At 38.0% G+C, this 25,605-nt stretch overlaps 1 protein-coding gene across 1 annotated transcript in view; it reads right to left on the bottom strand.

Annotated features, from left to right (window-relative positions):
- trpm1a (transient receptor potential cation channel, subfamily M, member 1a) overlaps positions 1 to 25,605 on the bottom strand; it is a 51,172-nt gene that overhangs the window by 23,083 nt on the left and 2,484 nt on the right. The window contains exons 2-7 of the mRNA XM_069190722.1: positions 23,829 to 24,023; positions 4,556 to 4,635; positions 2,905 to 3,109; positions 2,302 to 2,515; positions 1,245 to 1,369; positions 629 to 800 (exon numbers count right to left, since the gene is read on the bottom strand). Of these exons, the coding sequence (XP_069046823.1) occupies positions 629 to 800; positions 1,245 to 1,369; positions 2,302 to 2,515; positions 2,905 to 3,109; positions 4,556 to 4,635; positions 23,829 to 23,957 (925 nt within the window). The 5' untranslated portion in view covers positions 23,958 to 24,023. The remainder of the gene's footprint in view (positions 1 to 628; positions 801 to 1,244; positions 1,370 to 2,301; positions 2,516 to 2,904; positions 3,110 to 4,555; positions 4,636 to 23,828; positions 24,024 to 25,605) is intronic.

Raw genomic sequence — 25,605 nt, 5'->3', positions numbered from 1 at the left:
AGAAATTTCAGTTATTCAAGATGTTTTATGGTCAGGTGCAGGGTGTTGAGGAAGCCACATCTCTCTGCCTCTTTTCTTCACGCTTCTTCCTTCTCTCAACATTGGTAGATTGAAGATAAAACTGTTCTTACGGATGTCTCGTGTATCTAGTACGGACACTGTGTGGCATTCGGAATTCTCCTCGATGAGCCCATTATATTCTTTTCCTTTCCACAAAGCCTTAAAAACAACTCATATTTAAAATGATTTATCATGACAGAGGCCTTACTCGGTAGTAGGGCTATAGGAGGGAGATCTCTTGTTATTGGTATGTACTGTAGCTCATTAGTACTGTAGATAGGACTGTTCTCTGTGACTTCTCATAATGGTGTACAGTGTAGTTACCCAATCCTTAACCATGTACAGTACATATGATCCCTTGGTGTTGAAGTGAAGCTGCTAAATCATCTAATTAAATGACGTAAGGAGTCTCTGCACTAGAGGAGAAAGTAGCTTCTCAACCTGCCTGAAGCTCATGGCCAGACAATTCACTGTAGGAGAGCTGTTTTTTTCTGTGTAACATTATTCAACCGTCCACTGGACTTTCGTAAGTGGACTTGTTTCTGTACGGAGATGCGCGGTCACTCACGAGTGTTGATTTTCTGCAGAGAGATGTGCTTCTCCAGCTGACGTCGCAGCTTGACCTCAGCCCCGTATTTCCCATAAGTGCCGTTGTCAGCCAGGATGAAGTGCGAGTGGCTGCTGTTGAGCACCGACAGCTTGCTCAGGGGATTGGACATCGTCTGATAGGGTCTTGTTACCTACAGGGAAACATGTCATTCAGAAAGGTCAGTTTGTACAGGACTGGACAACACCAGTAACAAAATCAGGCTCTGAGCAGAAGGCTGTAGGCACAGAATCTCTGTCTGGTCGGCGAAAACACGCAAAGCAAATATGTGACCCATGTTACACATTCATTTAAACAAATATATATATATACGGTATATACTGTATACTACATTTATGACAATATGAATCCATCTCCAGAAGAAAAATGATTGAAACATATTATTACATTTAATATTGAATCTCAAATCCGTGGTATGTTTTTTTTCTGCCAAAGTCACTCATGTTATAATCTTTATTCTTGAGGCTGGTGAGTAATCAGTCTCCTCAGGATTTCTCACTGCAGGAATGGGACACAGAAGGACCTGAGATTGTAGTATGTTGTTCAGCACTGTACCTTCATGCTCATCTGTACTTACATCTCTCCCAATGAGGTCCTCTTTGTTTTCCACTATCCCCCAGGGTGCTATTCCTATGGCACAGATTTTCCCTCTGGACTTCGAGCAGTGGTCTTTCAAGGCATCTCCAACGTGACGTATCACCCCTGGAGAACAAATTAAAGTAAAAGACAACGATGTCATATGTCTTTTGCTCTTCTATAAAGCTGTACAGTAGGAAAAGGTTGAAGATCGCCTGTTCTTTGGACCAAATGATCAAAATAGTATTTCCCCCTCATGCCTCAGAGTAACTGGGGGCTATATCTTTGTTTGCTCTTCTTAATATGAATGCAGTGTTAATTACCATACTGTAACTGTAGTCATGTACAGTAGGCTTTGCTAAATGTCACAACTGGTTAATGATTACCACTATTATATGTTAGAATCTCAGTAGTTGACAAAGATTACAGAACTGACAGTGAAACTCTATATAATACTGAATAAGATAATACTTTTCCTACTTCTTTGGAAATGTTAAAGTTGGTCAAGCAATATCAACCAGTATGTAACTAACACATGCATTTATTAACAAACCTTTTTTCTTTTTTCAGTTCCATTTAATCAACAGCGTCCACAATACTTAAGCAGTTTCATAAAAAACACTTTTGGTACATTTAGTACTATTATCAATGTTTAGTACTTCAGAGTACTTTTTCCATGTGTGCATATGAATGATTAATTACAATCTCTTAATATCATTAACATGGGAGTAGACATAATCCATGGATTGGCAAGTGTAAGGAGAAATCTTTCCTTCTGTGTGGGATTACTCCAATCATGAGACTAATTGAAGGCAATGTGGATCAGACAAGTCTTTCCCACAGTATCTTGAAGGAGACCCTGATTGTTACCAACGCTGTTCAAATTGAGATTGACCCCCTGCTGTGTCACCCAAAGCAGCATTGATTACAGCAGACTCTTGGGCCTATTAAAGTGCGTGGTTGTGGGCTTAGCAAGAGCAGTTTAACCTCAATACCCAAGACTCTTACCTAACTGCACAGTAGAGAATAAGAAGGAGATGGATGTGGAAGGTACCCACCCGTGCTGACTCCGCTGGTGAAAATCCAGGCGCCCGTTGTCATGGCAGCTTTGATCAGGCCTTTCCCGAACACCTGCTTGAGTTTGGGCTGCAGGTCGAAGTTCTGAAGGCCCCCATGGACCGAAATGAGGAGGGTGGGCAGCTCCAGCTGCCAGTCCTTCACCATCAGGTGAAGCAGGTTGTCAGGCTTAGAGTCATAGGATACCCTGATATACTGAGACACAACCAGGAACGCCAAAAACAGAGCGTTATCTAAACCCTGAGGGATTGTCCATCTAGATGCCCCTTAGCAAGAGTACACTACGGGTAGGTACATGTGAGTACTTCAAAGAACTCCAAAGTTATGTTCTGTAAAATATTTTCGTGACAAATACTGAATATTTACTTGAGCGCGACCCCTTCAGAATATATGTGGGCATTACAAACCATCAGCAAACCTCTCAATGACTCGCACCATCATCTTCCGCAAGCCTTTCTTCGCATGAGCAGCTCTTGTGTGCTATCTCCCAAATCGGCAACACTAGCCTGCTTGAGGGGTGTCTCGAATGACAGAGGTGGGTCTGGGCACAGTGTGGCAAGTGTGATGAGGGCTGTGTCCCCTACCATGGCCTTGTTGGAATGGCCTCCTCCCTGGAACTCGATGATACCGTAGGCGTCGGTGGAGGTGGCTTGTGTGTGTTTGCTGACAGACCATTTCTCTGCCTGGGGGTCAGCCGGCACGAGCTGGTTGCTCTCCTCCGCGCCCTTGCTTGATACAGACCCAGGGAGGACGGCCAGGTGTTGACTGATTAGAAGGCCACAGCAGCATCTGAATGGGACACATTGGGAATGGAGTTAGAAGAGGCTCCTGTGTCTACAGACAGAGCAGCACATGCCTGTACAAGCCATTTTGGAGACGTGGTTATGTCTCAAATCCTGGGGGACATCACTGGCGCTGATTAAGGTTTCTCCAGTAAATGCAACTGCAGTGGTTATTGGAATCTTTGTAAGCTGCTTAGTTTAAAAATGTCAGCTAATATTTTCATAATAATAATAACAACAACACAATATTTGTCCTACTTCTTATGAAACTGGTAGTGTCAACATCCCAAAGTACTGTATGTGAAGATCAAAGTATTTAGAAGTATAATATAGAATATATTGAATGAAGATCTATGGCTGTTTCAGTAATACAGTTAAACCCTGGTAAACTCCTGAAATTGCACTTTAATATTGAAGGAAGTTCTGATTATGTAAAAACAGGACTCAATTTCCATGACTGTGCACATTCCAAGTACCTGTTCAATGTTTCTGAGGGTAAGTACTGTATGTTACTGATCAAAAGGTAATGATAGGAGATCTGTGTGCTCTAGTGAATTCCTTTCTTAGGGTTCCAAATCGGGTGGTGTCTTTTTTCCTGGAAGATGATGTGACATGAAACAAACTTTTGCTTTCTAAAAGACTTTGCAAAGTTTTTAATAAGAAGCTGTGAAAATTGAGCATAAAGGCAGGTAAGAGAAGACAAAAAGGAACGATTTGGAAGAGATGTAATATCAGTCAGAACCGCCTCTTTCATATCTATGTGCGTCACTGCCCTTACAGCAGATACGTGCTGCCACACACACAGAGCTGAGCTATTGGCAGCCTTTCTTCACCCTCTGAGGTCAGCACTATGCCACCTAATTTGCTGCTTTTGCTACAACTACAAAACAAACGTCTTCCTCCTTTTAATTATGTGGAGTCCAAACGTCTTCATCCTGACCTAAAGGTTTATGAAAGCCTTCACAAAAAAAACACCATTTTGCTCTTTTGGGTAATTTAAAGAAAGAAAGAAATGCTAATCTAGAACATTTTAATTTTGCATCTTTGTGGATTTACTGGGATATTCTTATACTACAGCTGTACACTTTCCAAAGTGTTATTGATTTTAATTGCTTTTAAGCAGAAGCCTGTGTGAGATGTCTCATTAGGATAATTTACCATATCTGGGATTTTCTGAATCATGGAACAATAAACCAATGTGGTTGTTTGTTTTATGAGACCTTAAATGGAATAAGGACTCTGCAAGGAGTCTGCAGTAATACTGTTGTAATACATAAAAGTACGACTGATGAAGTGTTGTGGGGAATTCACGCAGTAATAAAACACCCATTTAAATATTGACCAAATTAGAAAAATAAAATTAATGACTAAGTTATAAATTGTATTTTATACTTTATTGGAAGCCATTCCACCATAGCTTTACATGAGTATACAGCATGATTCGTCTACATACCTATTTGGGTCTTTGTTGTTAGGAAAAACTTGAATACATTCTCTTTTTTGAAAAGTCTTCTCTATCCAAGCCTTCTGGCCCTGTAGGAACAATGAAACAAAAGGAAACCCAGCAGGAGCTAACTTTAGTTCTGAGTGTCCATCCTTAGAGAGAAAGAGATAGAAATCTAAAGCTTTCCAAACTTTTGCAGTGAGGTACTTTCCCAAGAAGGCTGATATACAAATGCATACTGAAGTTACACCAAAACACACCCATATTTAATTAATTAACTTAAAGCAACTTGGTATTTTGAGTAACATTTAACGAGCATAATACTGAAACCACATCTGCAAAGCAAATCATTCTTTATAACCCAAGGTCCTGTAGCCTTACAGCTGACAACTTGAAAAGCCCAGGGATGGACTCGAGTTTTGCTTATGAATGGCAGAGAGTTTTACCATCTCACTGCCTCCCTTTTCTGAAATATAAATTACAGCTTGCCAACAAGGCCCAGAATAATTTTTCAACATCCATCTCTAGAAAGACCAACATTATGATCAACATTACTCAAGAGTGCAGGCAATTGGTTGTATTTGTAGGAGTTCTCCATGTCTGTATATACACAGACACATACATCTTAGTGTAATAATTACTCCAAGTTCTGCTTTTAGTGCACACAAGTTTCACTGTCCTTGATCTTGTAATCCTCTTACTCCAAGCTTGATTATAATCCTGCATAAATACTTAAGCAGACACTGGAGTGCCTAGCTGAAAACCTTCTCATATATACCAGCAAATAGCTATATGTATAAATCTACCAAAAAATGTACTGTATGTGCAAAGCCAGTTACTTTTAATGACTTACATTATTAAGCTATAGTGATTAACATCACTCTCACGCCGGAAGCTGTGTTAATGAGCTCCCTGCAGCGCCTGTTTTGTAAAAAGCATTCACTCTGGATTACTGCAGATTAATTTCCTAAAGACAAGTGCTGGTCATAGCATCAACAGATAGTTAGAAAAATATATGTGCATGTTCATACGTTGCTTTTATTTACTGACTTGTTCTGTGTATTTTCAGTTTCATGTGTTCATTCAATGAATGTAATCATTGACATCATTGCCAACTCCTAAAAACATGAACCCTGAAAAAAACTTTTCTCCTCTTTTAAGGCTACTACTGCAAAAAAGTTTGTAACATATTTTTCTGTACTCTAAATTATTTTGGAAGTCTTTTTCTGCAATGGTAACCAGGCAATTAAATCATGTTTGTTATAGATAAGTTTTATGAATGAATGAATCTAGATGTGAAAATCCTTTAAATAATAACACAAACTGGAGTTTTAGTAGCCATATCATATGGTGTTATGCCTGTGTGCAGTCTGTGAAGCTGAACTAATGAAGCACAGCTTTAGACTGCGAAGGCTAGAGCTGACAGAAATCTTGGTCTTTCCAAGACGATGTATTGTTTTTTAATAATAAACCTAAGTGAAAGAAATAGTGAAACCCTGACAGCGTTCATAGTCAAGCCAATGCCTGTGCAATCTTACTAAGGGGTTCATTGTGCTCCCTTGTACTGGCAGAGGTGAAATAGGATCAGCTTTGTCAGTACCAGCACTGAGTTTGGAAACCTGCATACAGTATGCTATGTGTTAGCGTTTGATACATCCAGCACTTTCAGCTCTGGGTTGGTTGCAGGATCCAGTATCATTTACATGCTTTCTCATCGTGACAGAATTTTCGCAGCTGCCCCGATGAGATGCCCTAATTTATGCTGTGACCAAGATGATTTAGGATAACAAGTTCCAAATGCCACTAACACATATTATATGAAAATAATATATATACTGTATATATTAATATAACCTTAATATAGTCCCATAAATGTGATCATATCCAATTAAAGTGATTTTACATTCTTTTGGAAACAATATCCGTACTTATCTGTGCTTGATAAATTATAAATTAAAATTATTATAAATCTGATTTCATATTTTGGGAGTCTGACACTTAAATTTGATAGAGCCATGCCCTGGAACATTGTGCCTGTACTTCTAAAGAGACATTTCCGAGATATTTCCAAATTGGATGAAAAACTTTAAACATAAAAAAGTTCATTATGTACCAAAACCTTTCATCTTAAAATAACTACTTCAAGAGAGCAGTAGAACTAGGAGGTGGATTAAATTTAAGCAACATTGCTAACTACTGTAATAGCTATAACTAAGCATGAAATAATATGGAATAGAAACAAGTACAATACACACAAGCACTTCAACAATTCTTTGGAGATCATGTTTTGCTAGAATTGTAGTTATTAAAGCAAGTTTATAGTTATATTGCATTGAACCACATCTTTTTTAAGTCATGAAAAAAACAACAAAAGCTGCATTCTTAATCAATCTATTAGCTCCCCCAAGAGCTGGTATTTTGATCTTTTTCCAGTGCTAGTCAAAAATAGCCACACTTCAAAGCAATATCTGTCTGGCCTTTTGTGTCTTGTTTGGCGCTAATTAAACCCAAAGATCTGGAAGCAAATTTCTTCTGGAAGTTTGGTTATGGCTGACAAAGGAGACTGAGAGAAATTCCATGAGAAGGAGCACGTCACAGTTCCCACCTGCTCCTGAATAAAGAGAGATGCCATTTATTCATGACTACTGCCTGTCAGATGGTATAAAGAAGTACAAGTTGAGATGTGGACCAAAAGCTAGTGACTCTATCACCAAAACTTTAAAGCTCAAACTTCAAATAAAATTTATTTTAACTTGATCTATCCTCACCTTCAGCCATTTGAGTTATTTTTAAGTTGGTAAGCAAGTTCTGCGCTGTCTTGTCAAATTCATGAATTTCAGAAATGTTGTAGATTTGTTGTGGGTTGTTGCAGATTGTTGTTGCTAAAGCAGAACAACTTTATCAAAAATTAAATAGGCAAAAATTAACAAAGATTGATATCCATGCTAAGGCAGTGATGAGGCTATCCTAATGTATACCTTTTAGTTTTAATCTCTTAGAAAGATATTTATGAAAACACAAAAACACCACCACCTCTTTCTTTCATCCTGACTCTGTACTGTACTGTTTTTTATCCTTTTTTGTTGTTAACAGCTGCTGTAATCTTTTTAAAATTACAAAACGGCCTTGATACCACACAAGACACAATAAGGTGACAATTTTACATATTATAAACATTGTACAAGAATGATTTAGATGCTAAAAATGTTCCAGTATGGTTTTCACAAACACTTTTTCAGTTTACCTGTTACTTGAGTAAGTATTCCTCACATTACTTTGATTAGTAGTAACGATATAATATTACAATTTCCTAGACAGTCATCAAAATCATGATGATCACTGAAAATATGAAAGTAAATGATTGGACTTCTGAACTACAGTACTGGGAGTTTTTAGCTATTCTTTGGCATTTGGACTAATTGTTCCTGAATTTGGATTGCAATTATTTTTCCAAACTGTTAGACATTTCTAAATCAAATAAAGCAAACTTATTAATCAACCTCTGGATTATCTTTCAAATCATAAACACCAAGAACCGATATATTCTGTGACGTTTTGATGTAGCCTACCTTGTGACTGTGTGAAAGGCCCTTTGGTGCAAACTGAAATTTGAATTTGAATGCTGAAGTGGGATTTTAAGTGCTCTTTCCCCCGTTCTCTCCCAGCTGCAGTAGCTTGGCCAGTCTTCCTGGAGCTCCTTGTTCCCAGAGTCTGTGAAGCTCCTCGAATCCCACAAGACATCAAGCTTCATCACTTTATGAAGAGCGGTTCATATGATGAGCATGTGAGCAGGCTCTTTGTTCGGACAAGTCTTATGACTCCAGTTCAAGGTAATCCTTTTGGGAGTCCCATGACCCATCCCCATGCCCACAGGGCGTTTTATCCCCTTGCTGGAACAAGGCACAACAAGTCTACTTTGATAGCCACCATAATCTCCAATTTGTTAAACTTTGCATTTCTTTCCCATCTCAACAGTGTCCAGCGTTGTTTTGCAAGGAGACGATGGGAAAAAAAAAGTTCAGTTTGCACCGGGGCAAGATGGGGGAGGAAATTAATAAGGCCTCCAACTTTTAATTTGAAAGTGTCGACCCCCCCCCCTCCCCACCACCCACTCACACACCCACACACACACACTGCTTCAATTTCAACCCGATTTGCATAATTGAAACAATTGGACAAGGCCATTCTTTTCAAAGAGACCTCGTTAAGACTACAACTCTCCATTCTTTGAAAATGAGAAATGACTGGGCCCCAGGAGAGGCAAGGTCACCCCAAAACTCAAAACAAAATAATTTTAGTCTTTTTCTTCCACTTGCTATGTTGGGGCAAATAAGACTTAACTAAAGAAGACAGTAAACAAAGAACATGAACACTGTAGTATGTTAAATAGCTAAGGTTTGTTGGAAAAGTATGTATTCTGTTGACGATGATGTATAAAAATACAGTTTAAATATTTATGTTAGATTCTCAGGTTTTAGGGTATTTTCAGGTTCACTTTAGTTACCATGAGTAGGTGCCTGATTTTCTGAAAGAAAAAACAGGGAGACAAATATATAAACTTCTGTACACAAATCACATGTTGAATATGTGGAACAGTAAACAAGAAAATCAGACTAAACTGCAAGAGAAACCTGTTAGCCTTTCCTGCTGGCCTGTTTAAGATGTGTGTTATTTCAGAGTGTCGTTTCTTATACAAAGTGAAAAGAACCCAACTCTTTCTGCTTCATGTGTTGCTGTTTCATTAAAAGTTGCTAGATACTAGAATCTTATGCTGGAGAAATGCTATTTATTTGTGGCATAAATGAGTGCAATAGTACTCTTGATACACTGAGGCAAGTCCTCACAAGGAACTCAGAAAAGTGCTGTTGACAGCCGGTTTCATCAGTGCAACATGTTGGAACAGACCACAAGCCTTTAACAACTTTATTCATAAAAGCAAACTTTTCCAGGATAATTAGAAAAATTATTGCTGCATTTTAGTTGGACTTTCCATTAGTGGAGGACCTGGACAGAAAATGTATACTGTACATTCTTGGCAATTCTGGAAAGGGCAAGCTGGGATTTTGTGACAAAATCTAGCATGGTATCATTTAAAGGGCATTCACACTTAGCAAATCTAGTCCTCAGAACAATACCTCAACCTTTTTACTCCATCAGCACAACTTTTCAGGATTGCTAGCAATGCAGGTACATTATAAAGCACCTAATCTATCTTTACATTGTAGTAATTCTAACGATACTGTCTTGTATTATTCTGCTTATACACTTTGATGTACAGTACAAAGGAGACTCAGTAGAAGTTAGTGTTCTCTTTGTACCGGTGTTGAACAGCAGAAAAACATGGTTGCAGTCAAATGTGTCTTGGAATTCAAATCTGCTCATTATAAAACAAGATTGGTTACTCTTAAGTTCATGTGTTTGCCATATTTGTTATAGGATCACACTGCAACTAATAGGCGATATTGATTCCTCATACCTGAGCTTGCTTTCTATCATTTGTCTATCATATCATTCTATCATTTGTCTATCATTTGTCTATCATTCTATCATTTGCAAGACATCTTCTGATAAATCTTATTTCAATACAATATACCCAAATAACTGCATAAAGTCTAGAAATATAAAACAATGCTAATGATTTGTAGACAAGTTCCAAAACCCACTGTACCTTTTTGAAATTGGAACATATTGATTTCTTAAAAAGTATCAATTATTTTCTAAAGGGCAGTGTGTATTCAGAAAATAAACACAGAAAACCAGTAGCCCAATGTACGTATTAGGATCAAACATGTAACGGCACTCACATGGTAAATCAATTGAAGGAAGTTGGTGTTGTTTCACAGGCACAATCGCTATGTGACTTGACAGCTGTCCGAGACAGTTTCAGCCCCACTGCCAATAGCCACAGCTCATGGGCATCAAAAGGTAGGGACTGCACATGTCAGGAAGGTTACTGAGAAAATGGTAGAATGAACTGATTACCTTCCCAGTGTATGAGAGCTCCAGCAGCATTAACAAGGTGTGTTGGGGGAAGGGAAAAGGGAGAAGGGGGGAATTTTGTTAACTGGAAAGTAGACTGACTGCAAAGACAGGCTGGACTATGACAAGTAAATGATAAGTAAAATAGCTTATTACAGCAGTCTGGGATAATATTTAAAGGGAGGTGTCTGTTTCACCTGTGCCTATATAAGGGGTCTGGCTTCTGGATTTCTTCTCCTTATGTTTTCCTTCTACTCTCTTGGTCAATGCCAATGTAATGGAAAGAGTTATAACAATATCCTGCCCCTAGAAGTATTCCTTTTATGGTTCAGACAGGCATCCCTTCACAAATGCAATGCACTGTAAAGGAGAACTAAACAGGGTTCTCCTTTACAGGGTGTTGTTGGCAGATTTGAAGCCCAGTTCATTTCCCTCTCTGCTCACAACATTATAAAGGTCCCTTGAGTTCTGAGTGCAGTCTTCCATACAGCAGCTGGGAAAGGCACTGGTCTGGGAAAGAGTGACTTTTATACCTGGCTGATAATGTCAAAATGCAAATAGAAAGGTTTCCTTTTGAAGACAAAACAAAACAAAATATTCTTAAATTCTTGAATTCTTAGTTCCCCACAAAGATGACTGTGAATTCAATGGCTTGCCGGACTTCCAGATCTCACAGGAAATGTTTAGTTGTGCGAGATATTGTTTCAGACTTTTATTTTTCTTGTCTTTAGATTTAAATAAGTAGCTTTAATTTTCTTTACAGTTCCTCAGATAACCCTGAAGATGAAATAGATATTATTTCCTCTAACAGGGCTCTTATTTTAACAGGTTAAAATAATGTAAAAATGGAACTACCTAACAGAGAAAAAGGCAAAATGCAAGTCAGGTAAGGGAAAACTTGAACTGGGACGGCTTAAACCTTAACAGATCATAAATGTTACAAATGAGAGGAGGCCCTTCAGTTCATCTATCCCTTCCAACAACATGGCTGGTAAGCATTTCGTCTTTTATTCAGTTTTAAAAGCAATTCAATGTAGTTTTCATCACTTTTCCAAAGAGGGAGAACAGCTGAGTTGACTGCTTTCTAAATATGATGGTGTCAGAATGCCAAATCCTGGAAAAATGAGCTATAATATTCCTGCTGCGTGGGCCTGTGACTGCTCCGATGGAACACACGTGGACTGCTGTTAATTACAGCAGCAGAAAACAAAGAGCACTTCCAGAGAGGGCTGAACAGTATGACGCACTTATTTCAGCTTACTTAAACTCATTATCCACAGCAATTAAAACTGAAATCCAGCAAGCATCAAGTAACCTTGTTAGAGGCTCATTTGAGCTGTAAAAATGTCCAAGAACTAAAATGAAATACCCTGGAATCAGATTTAGTATCCATAAAGCAAATTAACAGGACTTACCGCTGCACGTTAACAATGAATGCTGTTTTATATTTTTGTATCAAATGAGTGAGAAAACTGTTGAACACAAAGGATGATTGTGTACCATAAGAACAAAATAGGATTTTTCTTCCGGCTTTTCAAACTACCTCAATAACCAGATTTCCTGTCCTAAGCAGATTTTTTTTTTTCCACTAAGAGACACCACTGTTTCATCTTACCCAGATACAGTATGTCGTAAACTTACTAATGGAGTGTAAAGCAGTTCACATAGACTAGTTCACAGGCCCATCAAGGATCAGTCACGACACTGTTTAATCTCGTTCATACTATCACAAGTAACGTTTCAAATTCAGAATGATACTTTTCTGGGTTAAATAATAGTTACAAATACTTGTCTGCCTAATAAATGTATTTTAATGGGAACTCTCCAGTGCCCTTTGACATAGACATCACAATTAATTTTTGCCCAAGTGACTCTGTACTTTGAGTCAGTTTCTTATAAAGGCTTTTAAAACAACAATTCAGTGGGACCCTAATAGTGTTTTTTTATGTATTTAATTTTGTTATGTGTAGATAAGAATTATTTTAACCTATAATAAAAGCTTGTGGAAAAACATCTATGTTTTGAACTACAAGTACTGTGAAACAAGTACTTTTTCATACAGTACATATTAATAGAAACAATAAAAGAACAAAACAGCTACAACTAAAAATAATTAGATATTTTAATTAAAAATAAGATATTTTTTACACAAAGAATTCACTCAGGGGTGAATATGTACAGTATGAACTCAACATATTTAAGATTTTGATGTTTCTTTGCTGTTTTTACTGACATTTAACTTCTTTCACCCATAAAAGTGTTTGGTTGGAGCACTAAAGTTTTGATTAAAAATATTCACTTGATGGGATATTAAGCAGGATGTGTATAAATCATTTTAATTAAACGAAATGGAACACCTTAGAAAGGGGTTGAATACTTTTGTAAACCACTTTGAAATATCCCTACAACTGAACTATCTCTATGTCTTAACTATAAATTGAAGACAGTATCTGAGATCACAGGCAATGCGTCATGTAGTTCATGTACAGCAGGTAGCTGCGTCAGCATTCATAGGATACAAAGGAACATGGAATAAACATGGAATGTCAGCATGGAATAAACCTTTACTTGTTCTTTATGTGTCATGTATAACATGTATAATGTTGAAGGGCTGTTTTTGCAATGTCAGGAAACATTCCTGGTGTATTCTGTTTCAGTTCCATCTTCTGTGTAAATACTAAAGTCAAAGTTACTACTTTTTTTAGTGGTCTGATACATCCTGTGGAAAAACTGTCCAGTTAGTGTCTCACCCTAACCTGAGATGAAGTAGGACACTTGGAACTCACTAAGACTAACCTAACCCTCCCTTTATAAAAGGAGTAACATCTGGATCCATCCAGAACCCTAATGAAAATAAACCATCAACTTTTGCCTTTGACGTGTATTGAGTTATAATACTCTAGGTATCTCATTATTCAGTGGGCTGATGTGTGCTGATATGGTCAGGGGATTATCAGAGAGTATTGCTTATGCTTAGTCAAAATGCAGTCATTTACCTTTAATGTGAATGACCACTGATATAATTTTTTATTTAGTTTTTGAATGCAGATCAGCTGCAAAGTTGCAAAACTACAAGCTGAAAGAATTTATACAATAACTATACATTTATAGAACATGTGTGGTGACCATAAACAGATATGGTTGTTTCTCTTTGTGATCTTAAAAAGCATAAACTTTGATTTGCCAAGAAGTCTGAGCTCTACGTGCTGCATAAGGAGAGAATGACACTACTACCTTGTTCACCAGGACCTGATCAAAGTTCATTTTAACTAAATTTGATAAAACAGACGCTGGCAAAGTTATGTGGAATTTTATGTCACTGGGAGAGAAGATAAAAGGTATTCCTAATTGAATCTGCTCCACTGAGCGGTTCAATTGAATGAGTGACATCAGGCCCTAATGAACTGTGACAAGGGAAAACTGAGCGTTTTTTGTGTTTGTATGTATAAAACTGGAATTTGCTGAAGTTCATTAGCTAAAAATTACTCAAGAAAGGTAAGAGCAATAAATATAGGTGTACGTAACAACGTATACATGACTAAATTTAAGTTTCAGTCTCTTCTTTCTTAACCTTGAATTTTATCCAAAAAAGCATTGAGAGGAGCTCATCATTCAGAAGAATTGCCTAGTTTCCTGTTTTTAGCTTGTTTCTAAAAGGCCAATTGTCCTCATGGTTTTGAAAATCCTGTTAGCCCTCACATGAGTAGCCTACAACATGTCATGAATTAACTGGGAGACCAGAAGCAGTCATGAGATGTGTTTTTAAAGCATGGGGGAGGTGGTAGAATCTGGAAAGGGGAGATTAATAAAGAAAGTATTGTTTTGTTACCAGGTTTCTCAGGCCTACACAGCCAGAGAAAAAGTTTGTAAACCTTTGTTTAATCAAAACAAGTATTTTCTTAAATAACCAAAAGGGTTATACATATCCCGTATAAACCTGTTAACAGTACATTTACCAATCCAATATTATGTATGATATAATGGTGAAATAGTAAGTGAATCCCCAGTTTACTGAGCACAATTAAAGAGGCAATTAGAATTGAGTGGTTAAATATTTGTTAGAGTTTTGGCAGCTCTGTCGTAAATATGGGCAGAATATGTGTGAGTCTTGTCTTCACCATACAGGTTAGTGGAAACACTTCCAGGCCATGATCAAAACAGATTTCCATCCACTGGCAGACAGGTAGCCTACAGAATCACAGTGATTCTCCCTAGAACCTGTCATCCAGCCAAGATCTGCTTAAGAGAAATCTGAGAAATTATCCAGGATCCTCAGATATAAGGACCTGCAGTCATCTCTTGCTGTAGCTAATGTCAGTGTTCATGCTTCAACCATTAGAGAAAGCCTGAACAAGAATGGGGGTTCATTGGAGGATAGCCAGAACCCAGCTATTCCTATTTTAAAACAACTGTTTTCAGGTTTACCAAAGAGCACCCGGACAATCCACAAGACTATTGGAAGAACTTGAACCACAAGGAGAAATGTGTTGGAGGAAGAAAACCAAACACTGCTTTCCAACAAAACAACCTCATTCCAGCTGTCAAGCAGGGTGGTGGAGCATTAGGGTTTGGTCTGCTTTGCTACGATAGGACCAATCTTACTATTACTGATGGAACCAAGACATTCTCACATAAACGCTGAGTAGCCAGACAGGTTTATTTCAAGATTTCTTCTTTGAACAACAATTTCCCCAAAGAAGAGATTAAATGTACATTTCAGGTCACTCCTTATGGTGTTGACATATCATATGACATAAAGTATGATAAATTGAAACTATATATTGAAAACCATATATCCTACCATGTATTTATTACTGTACTTTATAGTTTTTCTACACTTCACTATGAATTATATGTTATAGTTTCTATAACAAATGGGCACGTAACATATATATTTACAGTTCCACTTGAAACTTGTTTCATATAATCAGATACTGTGGTTTAATACATACAAGTGCAGTATGACCTGATTAATTAATATTTTAATTTTCTGTCAAGCCTTTAAAGTATATAGACATATGAACAAAAATATGAGCACTTAACTTCTGTCCTTAACTTACATGGAAGAAGACCCATCAATTGTACAATGAGGTAAATATCCACCAAATAATTTTATTTAATCCAGATGAGTTGCAATGTCAGTCCAAACACCATTTTTAGAATTATTCCAGTCTGCTTCTAACAACAATATATGCTTTTATTTTAAGGTTATTTTTTAAAATTGAAATTCAAATACAACAGGCTCATTTAAGCAAAAGCTAGGATTAGTTCTGGATTATATCCTCTCACAAAAAAAAATGTTGCTACAGCATTAACACTGCATTTTTTAGCATAAAACATTTGCTAGACGTGTACTTTTTTTTACTGAATTACAGTACTACACTAATGTTACTTCCAGAGAAGATGTCCAGAATTAGTTGCTTTTTTTATTCGTGTGGTATCATTGGCATTCCAGACAGTATTATTATGATGTCATACAGAATGCTCTTCAATGTATACATAATACAAAGGTAAGGTATCTATTCTTAAGGTTGTATACATTAGTCTGTGCTGCTACTTGCACTTACTTTAATGTATCATAATTTTCTGTAATGTGCGTTTTGAAAGAGGTCAGACAGTGGATTTACTATGTAATGAATGTCTGACGGCACCTCCTAGACCGGTCCGAAATGGATACAGTGGGGTTTCTTCTCTTAACAGAAAACTGACACAGCTTCTGTTCCCATCCCTGAAGGTGCCTGGTCATGAACAACTGTGGGTGGACTACCCAATGTGAGGATGGTGAAGTGTCACTCTCCATTGACCACCCTACTCAACTGACTTTCTGGAACCCATTGCCGATGTTATGCGCTTGTTGTCCTTCACTGTGCACATGTTACCGGCCCCCTCTGTCAGCATGAGAAGCAGGACAAGCGTAGCACCACCACCCCACATTCTCCTGAGGACGACTAATTTCATATCCCAAATTGAAGCAGTGTTTGTCACGATCCCTGACACAAGCAGCGACAAGGCTGCCATCTTTGCAAGGTCTAAGCCTGTGTCATGTCCCAGTAATAAAGGAGAGGTAGGGGAGACCCCAAGGGCTGCAGGTCTGTCTTACTGCAGGTTTTTGCGGGCTCTGGACTATTTGTTTTATTTCTCACTGTTTCATCAGAAGGAGGTGGCCTTTGTAGTGAGTGCAGACTCACTTCTCTCTGTTGACAACCCAGAACCCATTTCAAGACGCTTAAAGTAAGCATGAACACTTTGCAGATATGAATGACCACAGCTCTTGAGTCTGGGCTGAATCTCGATTAGGATGCTGCCCTGGGACCCCTGAGCAGGTAATTTCACTCAGATCCCTCCATTAGAACATGCTGCTCTAAAAATGGGTCCCCGGGTTGTCATGTGAAATGAGAAATTTGTTCTCAATTGCGTTTCCTGGATCAATAAAGGATTGATAAAGCACGGAGCCCCCATGCAGCATGTAAGCTTCAGTGTGGCTATGCCTCATTATGGTTCAGCACAAATATTTGTGAAGCCCAGTGCACAAACTAGACAGCAACTTAAAATTTGAACAAAAAAAAAAGGTTTTATAACAATTTTGGAGACATAAATCAAGGAAATATCCTTGTAAAATGGGGCAGCTACAATAAAACCAGGATGGTTGTTGGCCTTAGTCATTGGTGTGTATTAATATGTACCCACCTCTGTAAGGTTCTTTAAGGGAATGGTTTGATTCTTCCATGTATACCAGTGTTACCATAACAAAACTAACATGCCTTCAGACTATTTATTTTAAATAAGGAGCAGTAGTCACCACCATTTGTAATTTCTGAAGGATAACATTTAAACTGTAACACAGATTGATCCTGTGAGTACAGCACTCCCCCGTCAAGTGGTCTGAGCAATAACCTATCTGACCAAAAACCTATTTGAAAAATGAACATGTTTCAAACATCTTTCCCCAGAAATGTTGACTGTTAAGAGTAACTGTGTGTTGGCAACCATGCTGACACATGTGTGAAGTACTAAAGGTTTGTAATAATACTCTATAGTGTTTTACTATATTAAACATTTAATATAATACTTTGGCCTGATGTGTGTGGTGGCCAAATGGCATGAGATTATTTTAAGACCTAAGATCATTTTTGACCCAAACCAACAAATGAATCCTTTCTCCTTTAATAAGAGTCCTTCAATGACCATATGACAGAGGTTTTTCTGGGAGTCTTGGTTTAAGCCTACTTATTGTATATCAATTTAAAATTGGAATAATATTGTTCAAAATTCTGAAAAACAATGTAGCCATGGATCTCTTATGACTTATGTTGTTGTGTAATGCTTCTATTTCCTTAATGAATAGTTCCATTTATAGCACGAGTACTGTATGGCAGAATCACACGTTCATGCAGTTGTGAAGCTGAAGGGCAAAACATTTACAAATGCTTTATGTAGCTGCATCTCTCAGAGTAAGCACTGCTTTCACATTAACAAAACCAAATCAGTGTATCACTCTGATTATCATGCACTTCATCACAGTGACTGTTGTCTTTGTTCTATGGTTGGAAACAATGAGTCTATTACTGCCTCACATGAGTGTGTTCATAACGTATGTAGGGTTTCATCAGTGTATGTGGAAGGGTTCTTTCTAAGTCTGCTCTTTGCATGCTGCAACAGGGAGACAGAAACCTGTTTAAAAAGTACAGTATGGGACATTTAAAGGTGTGTAAAAAGCATTGTCTCATATCTGGACATTTGGATGTAGAATGTAAAGATTAATCCTAAAAATGTACTCATCAAATAAAATATATGCTTCTCTAAATATGACATTTATGGTAACTAAGAAAATGCACTTCAGTGTGTTTCTGTTCTCTGGAAATGCCATTTTCCGTAACAAATTAAAACTCATTTAGGATCTTCAGCAAACTGTACTGGGAATTCCTGCGACCATACGGGCATACAGAGTTTCCATACGGAGTTTCATTGCAGTCACTGCTGATAGCTAAATTAAAGAAAATACAGATTTTTATAGAGGCTTGTGGAGTTGGTACAGTAGCTGCACTGCTACTAATGTACATCCCATCAAAGCATACATTAATTCCAATACAACCCAATCGGTGATAATAATCATAATCTAATGTAAGAATCAAGAATGGCTTGAATGTTTTAGGTCAGATGAGACCAAGATGAATCTTTACCAAAGTGATGGAAAGGTAAACATCTGTGTAGTAGCAGAATGAGTTCTGAAGTTGGCTTAAACATTTGGTCTAATGAAAAAAGGCAATGCCTCTATACTTAATGGAGAGAGCGTCACGAAGCAGCATAAAAATGCCCCGACACATATGGCCAGTGCAACCAAGGTGTTTCATAAGAAGAAAAAAGTGAAGAGTGGCCAGGTCAATCTCCAGATTTAAATTCAACAGATCAGCCATTCTACATGCTGAGGAACAAGTTGAAGTCAGAACACTCCGAGAATAGGCAAGAACCCACAGTACTGTAGCTGCAGCAAAGCACAGTATGTTTTGTAAAAAAATATGATCAAACGTGCATGGAATTACCCAGTTGAAGATCTATATTATATATTTTATTTGCACGCTTATCATTCAGATTCATTCCTTGATCACAAAAATGAGTTGTTTAACTCTAAAGCCAAAATAAGAGTGTCCCAGTACTCTTGTAGGGTATTGTATAGACTGTATATAGACATACCACAGTTAAATTTACCAGCCTGTCCAAATCTCTTCTGCTGTCATCAGTTGCTTTTTTAAGTATACATTTTAGCGTATTAATCACATGAAAGCAGACTTTAGAAAAAACAAAATAAAAAAGATTTAATCCTTTCCAGCTGCTGGAGCCTCCATTACTAGAGATTAAACCCAGCACTGCCATGATGTCCTCACATGCTGTAGCATAACTTCCTGCCAAAGCTGTGTGGGCCTTGATATCACTTGTGCCCCGTGTGTCCTGGGCACATAGGGAGGTACGGAAGGTCTTAAGTGGCAATGTTTAATTTTCTGCAAAAAACGCTCTTACAAATATTGCAGGAGAGTTTGTTTTTTTTTGTAGATTTCCTGCATACTGTACTAGAGTTTAAAATGAAATCCCTTTGTTCTAATTACTGGAAGAGAAAAGGCTTATTTTTTAAAGAACACATGTTGCATTGTAGTCCTTAAAAGCGAGCTTCAGAGATATTTTGTAGAGTAGGTCATCTGTTAAGCCTTTTACATTTGAGGATCCAAACTGATTGTGGGTGTGTTGCCTTTGAAAATGTGTGATAAATTGACCATGCCATCATTTTAAAGTGATGCTATATTTTAAGAAGTGCCAGAGATACCGTATACCAATATTTTTTCCCATTAGCAGGGATATCATTGGCTGGAACCAAATCAGATATTCTAGGTCCACTTAACTTTGTGTATAAAAGTTAAGTCTAGAATCTTCAGAATAGATTGAACAGGACTGGTTTGTTTATAATGAAATTGTAAAAATCACCTTTTTACCAAATCTTACATTTAAAGTCGTTTTTAGTGAATGCAGCATATTTATCTTTTCACAAAATATGGAAAACTTTCTACCTACTGTACCACATAAGTATGCATTGTATATGAAAATCAGTTACTTTACTTTACTTTTAATTTTTCCTAATTTGATAGTACCATAGAGATCTTGGCATTCTATAAGTTTTCTGATAGTCATTTTTTTCTCTGCCAGGATCTCAAAATAAGAGTATAGATTATTCCAAACTGCCATGCTTAGGACAATATCAATACATTTCCTCAGCTAGTAAATGTAATAGCTCAGTGCTGAAAAAAAAATAGGTCAGTTTTTATACTTTCAGAGGTGCCTGTCATTAGGGAAAATTCAAATTGGGGTTACGTTATTTAGTCAATTCTGCTAGAAAAGAAGCCTTCGCTAAATCTGTATGAACTTACATCAATCTAACACAAAACATTTTTATTTTGGGTATGTTTTCTTGCCTGCCGTCTTCAACTAAAAACAAAAATATTACATTATTTGTCAATTGTATGGACACATTTGATCTCAAAGGTTATTCACATGCTCACCAAAGGGGCCCAACTACAGTCTAAATTAGTGTCTTCTACTTTTCACATGACCTGCATTTGTCCCTTGAACTACTTTCTTTACAAAGCTTGTGACTGTATAACCATCCTAGAGACCAGACAAGGGTGCAAGGCCAGGATTACGCTCTGGCTATTTGTAATGTTTTGGCTGGTACGCTAAAAGCTTAACTTTGAGCTCTGTATTTTATCTATTTATCTTTTATCTTAATATCTGTCTACAGTTTATTAATATTGGTTTCAGTTTATAAAGATGTCTTTTGAAACACTAAGGTCATTGTGACTGTGCTGGCAGGTAAAAATGAGAGCTTTTTAAAGAACTCCTTAATTATGTTCTGGATGGTTAAATTGTATTATACTCAATAGGAAAGCATCTCATTGACTCGTTTCACTTCCCTTTAGGAATGAATGCTGCCAGTGAGTTCATGGTTTACTAAAAAACAATTTTCAGGCAGAACAAACTTTCAGGCAGACATCTTAGACCTAGTGCAAAAGAAAATAGACAGTCCATTTCTTTTCCAGGACAATATGAAGACACAAACACTTTTCTTTTGCAATCTAGAACAAAACTGGCTGTAGAAGTCCCTGGGGCAAACATTTTTAAAAGTTTTAAAAATATATATAATTCCCATTTTCTGGGACTCCTCACACTCCATATTGTGAGGAATTCCCTACCACAATTTCCAAAAGATATAATCTGCTAACTACTTAATCATCTGTAACTTCAGAACAACCATCTATCCATTTTCTGACTGCTTTTTCCAAGTCAGGGTCACAGCTGGGAGCCGGCAAGCAATGAGCACAAAGCAGGGTGGATACTGGACCGGACCCCAGTCCATTGCGGGGAAGACACAGACACAGACATGTATACGCTCTCACCTGGGCCACTTTTCCCAGGAACCCATTTAACTACGAGTACACTCCGTCTTTGGACTGTCAGAAGAAACCTACACGAACACTGGGGGAACATACAAACCCCACACAGACAGCACCCCAGGTCTGAAAGCCAGCCGTGCTGATTACTGCAGCACTATGCCACCCAACTACTAAACGTGCTCTGAAAAGCTCAATGGCATGTGAGGGAGTGACTAAGCAGCACTGGGGTACTGCACCTCTCCAAAGCGTGCCCTACCACTCTACTGCATACAAAGGGAAAGCACACTTAGTGACCTGCTGTCACAATACACTGCCCCCCCTTTCCACTTCCTGGTTTTACACCTTGAGCATTCAAAAAGAAACGTCATAGGAAATAATTTGAAAGGCCACCTTAGGTAGTTTAAACCGAATCAGAATATCACATTAGCATGTTGTTATTTGCATAATAAATCCATACAATTCTGCTACTCATAAAACACATTAAATATTGCAAGACTCTATGTCTGAATTCTCCACAATACATGGCGTCACTTTAAAATGATTTCCTGCAATTTTGCTATTCTTCTGATTTAAAGTTTGTATTGCTGATTCATTAGGAATAAAAACTACTGTTGTCCCCTGTAGTTTCCAAAGAAAATGAACATGTTAGATATCTAGCAGTATTTTCCTTTCACATTTGAACAACAAGTTATTTTGTGCACTTCTATTTTTCTATTACATTAGATCTGAAAGCAGTGTGTGGCGAAAAGATTTCATATTTATGACCTTTATGTTATAAAATATCAATGAGGAGTAGTAGAGAAATTTCAGGATTCCCTTATTGAGGTTAATATCAGTTTGTCACAGTGGTCTCTGGACTGGAAGCATGAAAGATATAAGTAGTAATGGATTTTTTTAACAAAACTTTTTTTTCTAAATGATCTACAACGAAGGTTTAAAGTATTAGGTTTAGTGATTATAGGATCTGTTTAAAGAACTGTGCTATAAATGTCTGAAATGAAACCATTTATTTCTGTGTTTTTACAATTGCATTGATCTGTCAGAGAATCTTTTTTAAATATTCCTATTCCAGCTGCACAATTAGGAGCATCTGCAGAAATCTGTCTGGCAGACGGAGTTAACTGTGTGTTATGAATAATTATTCTATGCTGGTTTGCTACAGTATGTGATTATGAAGGATTATGCAAACAGTTCTTCAATATTCCAAATGATTTATGAAATCATACAATGGTATTATTAAGGTAGATTTTCTAAATTGAATCCAATAATTTTAAACAACTTAGTCTCCGAATAATAGATGCATTATGTCTGATTTTTAACATTGCCCTGTAGTTTTAAAAATACCTTTGTCGTTTTTTGGGTGAGCTTGTGCGTGGATAGATGGTAAAAACACAATAAAAATTAAGATGGCAAAACGTTTTGTCATTTCTGATCCTCTGTGCTAAATTGCTCCAAATAAGTAGCAGGGTAGAGCAATGTTTTATTACAGATTAACTCTGTTACCTCCACAGATGTCCTTGTTTACAGGTTACGCATGACAGATTGAGTTGCTGTTCTCAACATACAGTACATAGTCTGCCAGTGACCTCTGTAACCAACTATCCATAGATGTCAAAAGGCAGTCCAGCACCTTGCACGCTACTTAGGTCATGGGCTCCACAGTTAGTCCAGAGCAGTAGAATGAACAAGTACATAGAACATAAACTCAGGGGGTACAGATGTAAAGACAATAGCAGCTCGGGTATGGTCAGTGTATTTTTTTTTATTCCATTTATTTCTGCCTTAAGCAGCACCAACTTTGCACCATTTGAATTCACATTTCCAACAAGATGGACTTGTAGAGAGGTGCCAAAGACCGAGGCCTCACTGCAGTCTGATCTTGTGAACCTGATTTGGGGCGGGGGGGTGAGAGACATTTATGGTGGATCTTGGTTCCAAAGTGAAAAACACTTTAACGACCTTCAGTCGTTACCCCCAAAAGATTCTAAAGTTTACCACCCGACACGGTCCTGATGGTGCGCAAGCTGGCTTTCTGAAGGAAAAAAAATGAATTCCAGGTTCAATCTTATCATTTTTAATGCCAGAGTGCTTTTATTGATTGCTATTACTGGAGCATGGCTTATTGGGTCTGTCGTTGAAACCTTGCTACAGATGTGTAGTCCCACCTGAAGCCACTCTACTAGAGCAACAGTTGCAACTCCACCCCCCCACCCCCCCCAACAAAGGCAGAAAGCAAGAATGAGGTATCAAAATGTAGATGAATAATAAAGCCTCCTGCTGGTCATTGACACACACTGTATACATTTGCTGTAAGATGGTGCAATTCTGCTAACAGCATAATGAGTGGGGAAAAAAAACTCTCCTACCTTCTGTGACCCCGATGCGGTCCGCTTGATGGAGGTGCGCTTAAAGGAGCCGCTCCTCCGGAGGGATCCTGGGAACTTCCCACCTCGACTTCCAGCATCCTTCCTCCCTCTGATGCTCCGGCTCTCCATGTGTGACCCACCGGCGTGTCACAAAGGGACACTCCGAGCCTGCATCGCAATAAGCTGAGCTTGGCTCTAGCCAGGTTTGGCAGGTGAGGACAAAAAGAAGAGGAAAAAAAAAACAGGACAAGAAGTTATGCTTTGGCAGGAAAGAGTGAGAGATCTACCCCCCCCCCCTCCCTCTCACTTCGAAGAGTTCTCATTCAGTGGGACAGAGACAAGAGCAAGGGAAAATAACTCAACGATGTGCTGACACAGAGACCCCTTTCCTCTCCCTAGCCTCTATAATCAGGCTTAATGCACCCAGCTCCTGGAAGCTATGCTTTTCTAATGGATGGAGATTTAATAAATGGTGATTGAAGGTAAATCTACTTTGGAGCGCCGTGGCCTGGAAAAGGTTTTAAAAACATGCAGAGCAAAGCAAAGCAAAGCATAGGGTAAGTCAGATGGAAACGTTTTTTGATGGCAGCAAGAAAGGCATATAGAGAGGGGAGGGAAGCAGCCGGTCTTCCTGGACCTGTGTGGGTACGAGGCTTGGGGAAGAGCTCAGAGAGTAAAAACTAGGCAAGCAGAGAAGCAGGGTGATCGCAGATCACAGGAAGCAGAACCTGATGCGCTTAATTCATCATGCAGTCCTACACTACTTGAGAAAATTTTAGGTACAAATTAGGGGCAAAGGGCTGATTTGTGGGCCAACATCTGTACCAGCATGTGATAATATCTACACACTGGCGAGGTATTTTTACTGTTACAGATATTTTCTCTGGTGTTTCCCTCTTCTCTCAGGATAGCTTGGGTTTTGTTAGTGAAACGCTTGTTTTCTTATAATAAATAGACTGTTTAATCCCTTCATGCCAGTTTACAGATCATGCAAACGACCTACATTCATTAAGACGGTTTGCAGTCTTGCTATTCGTGTGACCCTTGCACAGTCAAAGTGCCTGAATAGCATCCATTTGGAATAAGGTTGGTTAAGAAATGAAGGCCTCACACAGCAAAGTTTAATACCGTAGCTATTGTACCTACAGCACAGGACCACATGACAATGAAATGCATGTCAGCCTCAGACACAGAGGCAGCGGACCAGATATGTGTAACACATTTTTTCAGTCCTAGACGAGGTCTAATTATAGGTGTGCATAGACAGTGGTGCTGTAAAGTTGAAATAACCACTGCCATACACAAAACGCGGAAAAGGAGAAGTTCACTTTATCTCTGCATGTCTTGACTTACAGATGCATGAGTTAACCAGGACTATATATAGATTATTTCTCTTAGTTTTTTTCTAAAAAAAGGTCAACTCTGTGTAAGTCAGAAACCATACACTGTATGTACTATCATACGTAGAGGCCTCAAGTCTTAAAGTATGATCAAAATAAACCGAAAAGGGTTTTGTTTTTCTGTGTGGCACACTTTACTAGGAAGCAGCCTTTAAAATTCAAACAAACTTCGGTACAGCACAGAGTATTAGACGTTTATAAAATTGTTCCAGGAAACAAAATCCAGGTTTAATTGGGAAAATTTAATGTTTATCCTGTGTAACTGTATGAAGGCATTAACTTTAAACTAATGCAGAGGTCTATTAATAAGGTCTAACTATGATTAGTTACCTTTAGGACAACTGCTTTTATTTTAAATTGTTCATTACATCAATATA

The sequence above is a fragment of the Lepisosteus oculatus genome, chromosome 5, assembly GCF_040954835.1.
Source record: "Lepisosteus oculatus isolate fLepOcu1 chromosome 5, fLepOcu1.hap2, whole genome shotgun sequence".
In the NCBI taxonomy this organism is placed as follows: Eukaryota; Metazoa; Chordata; class Actinopteri; order Semionotiformes; family Lepisosteidae; genus Lepisosteus; species Lepisosteus oculatus.
Note: the sequence above shows the minus strand (reverse complement) of the source record. Positions and strands in the feature narration are given on the sequence as shown.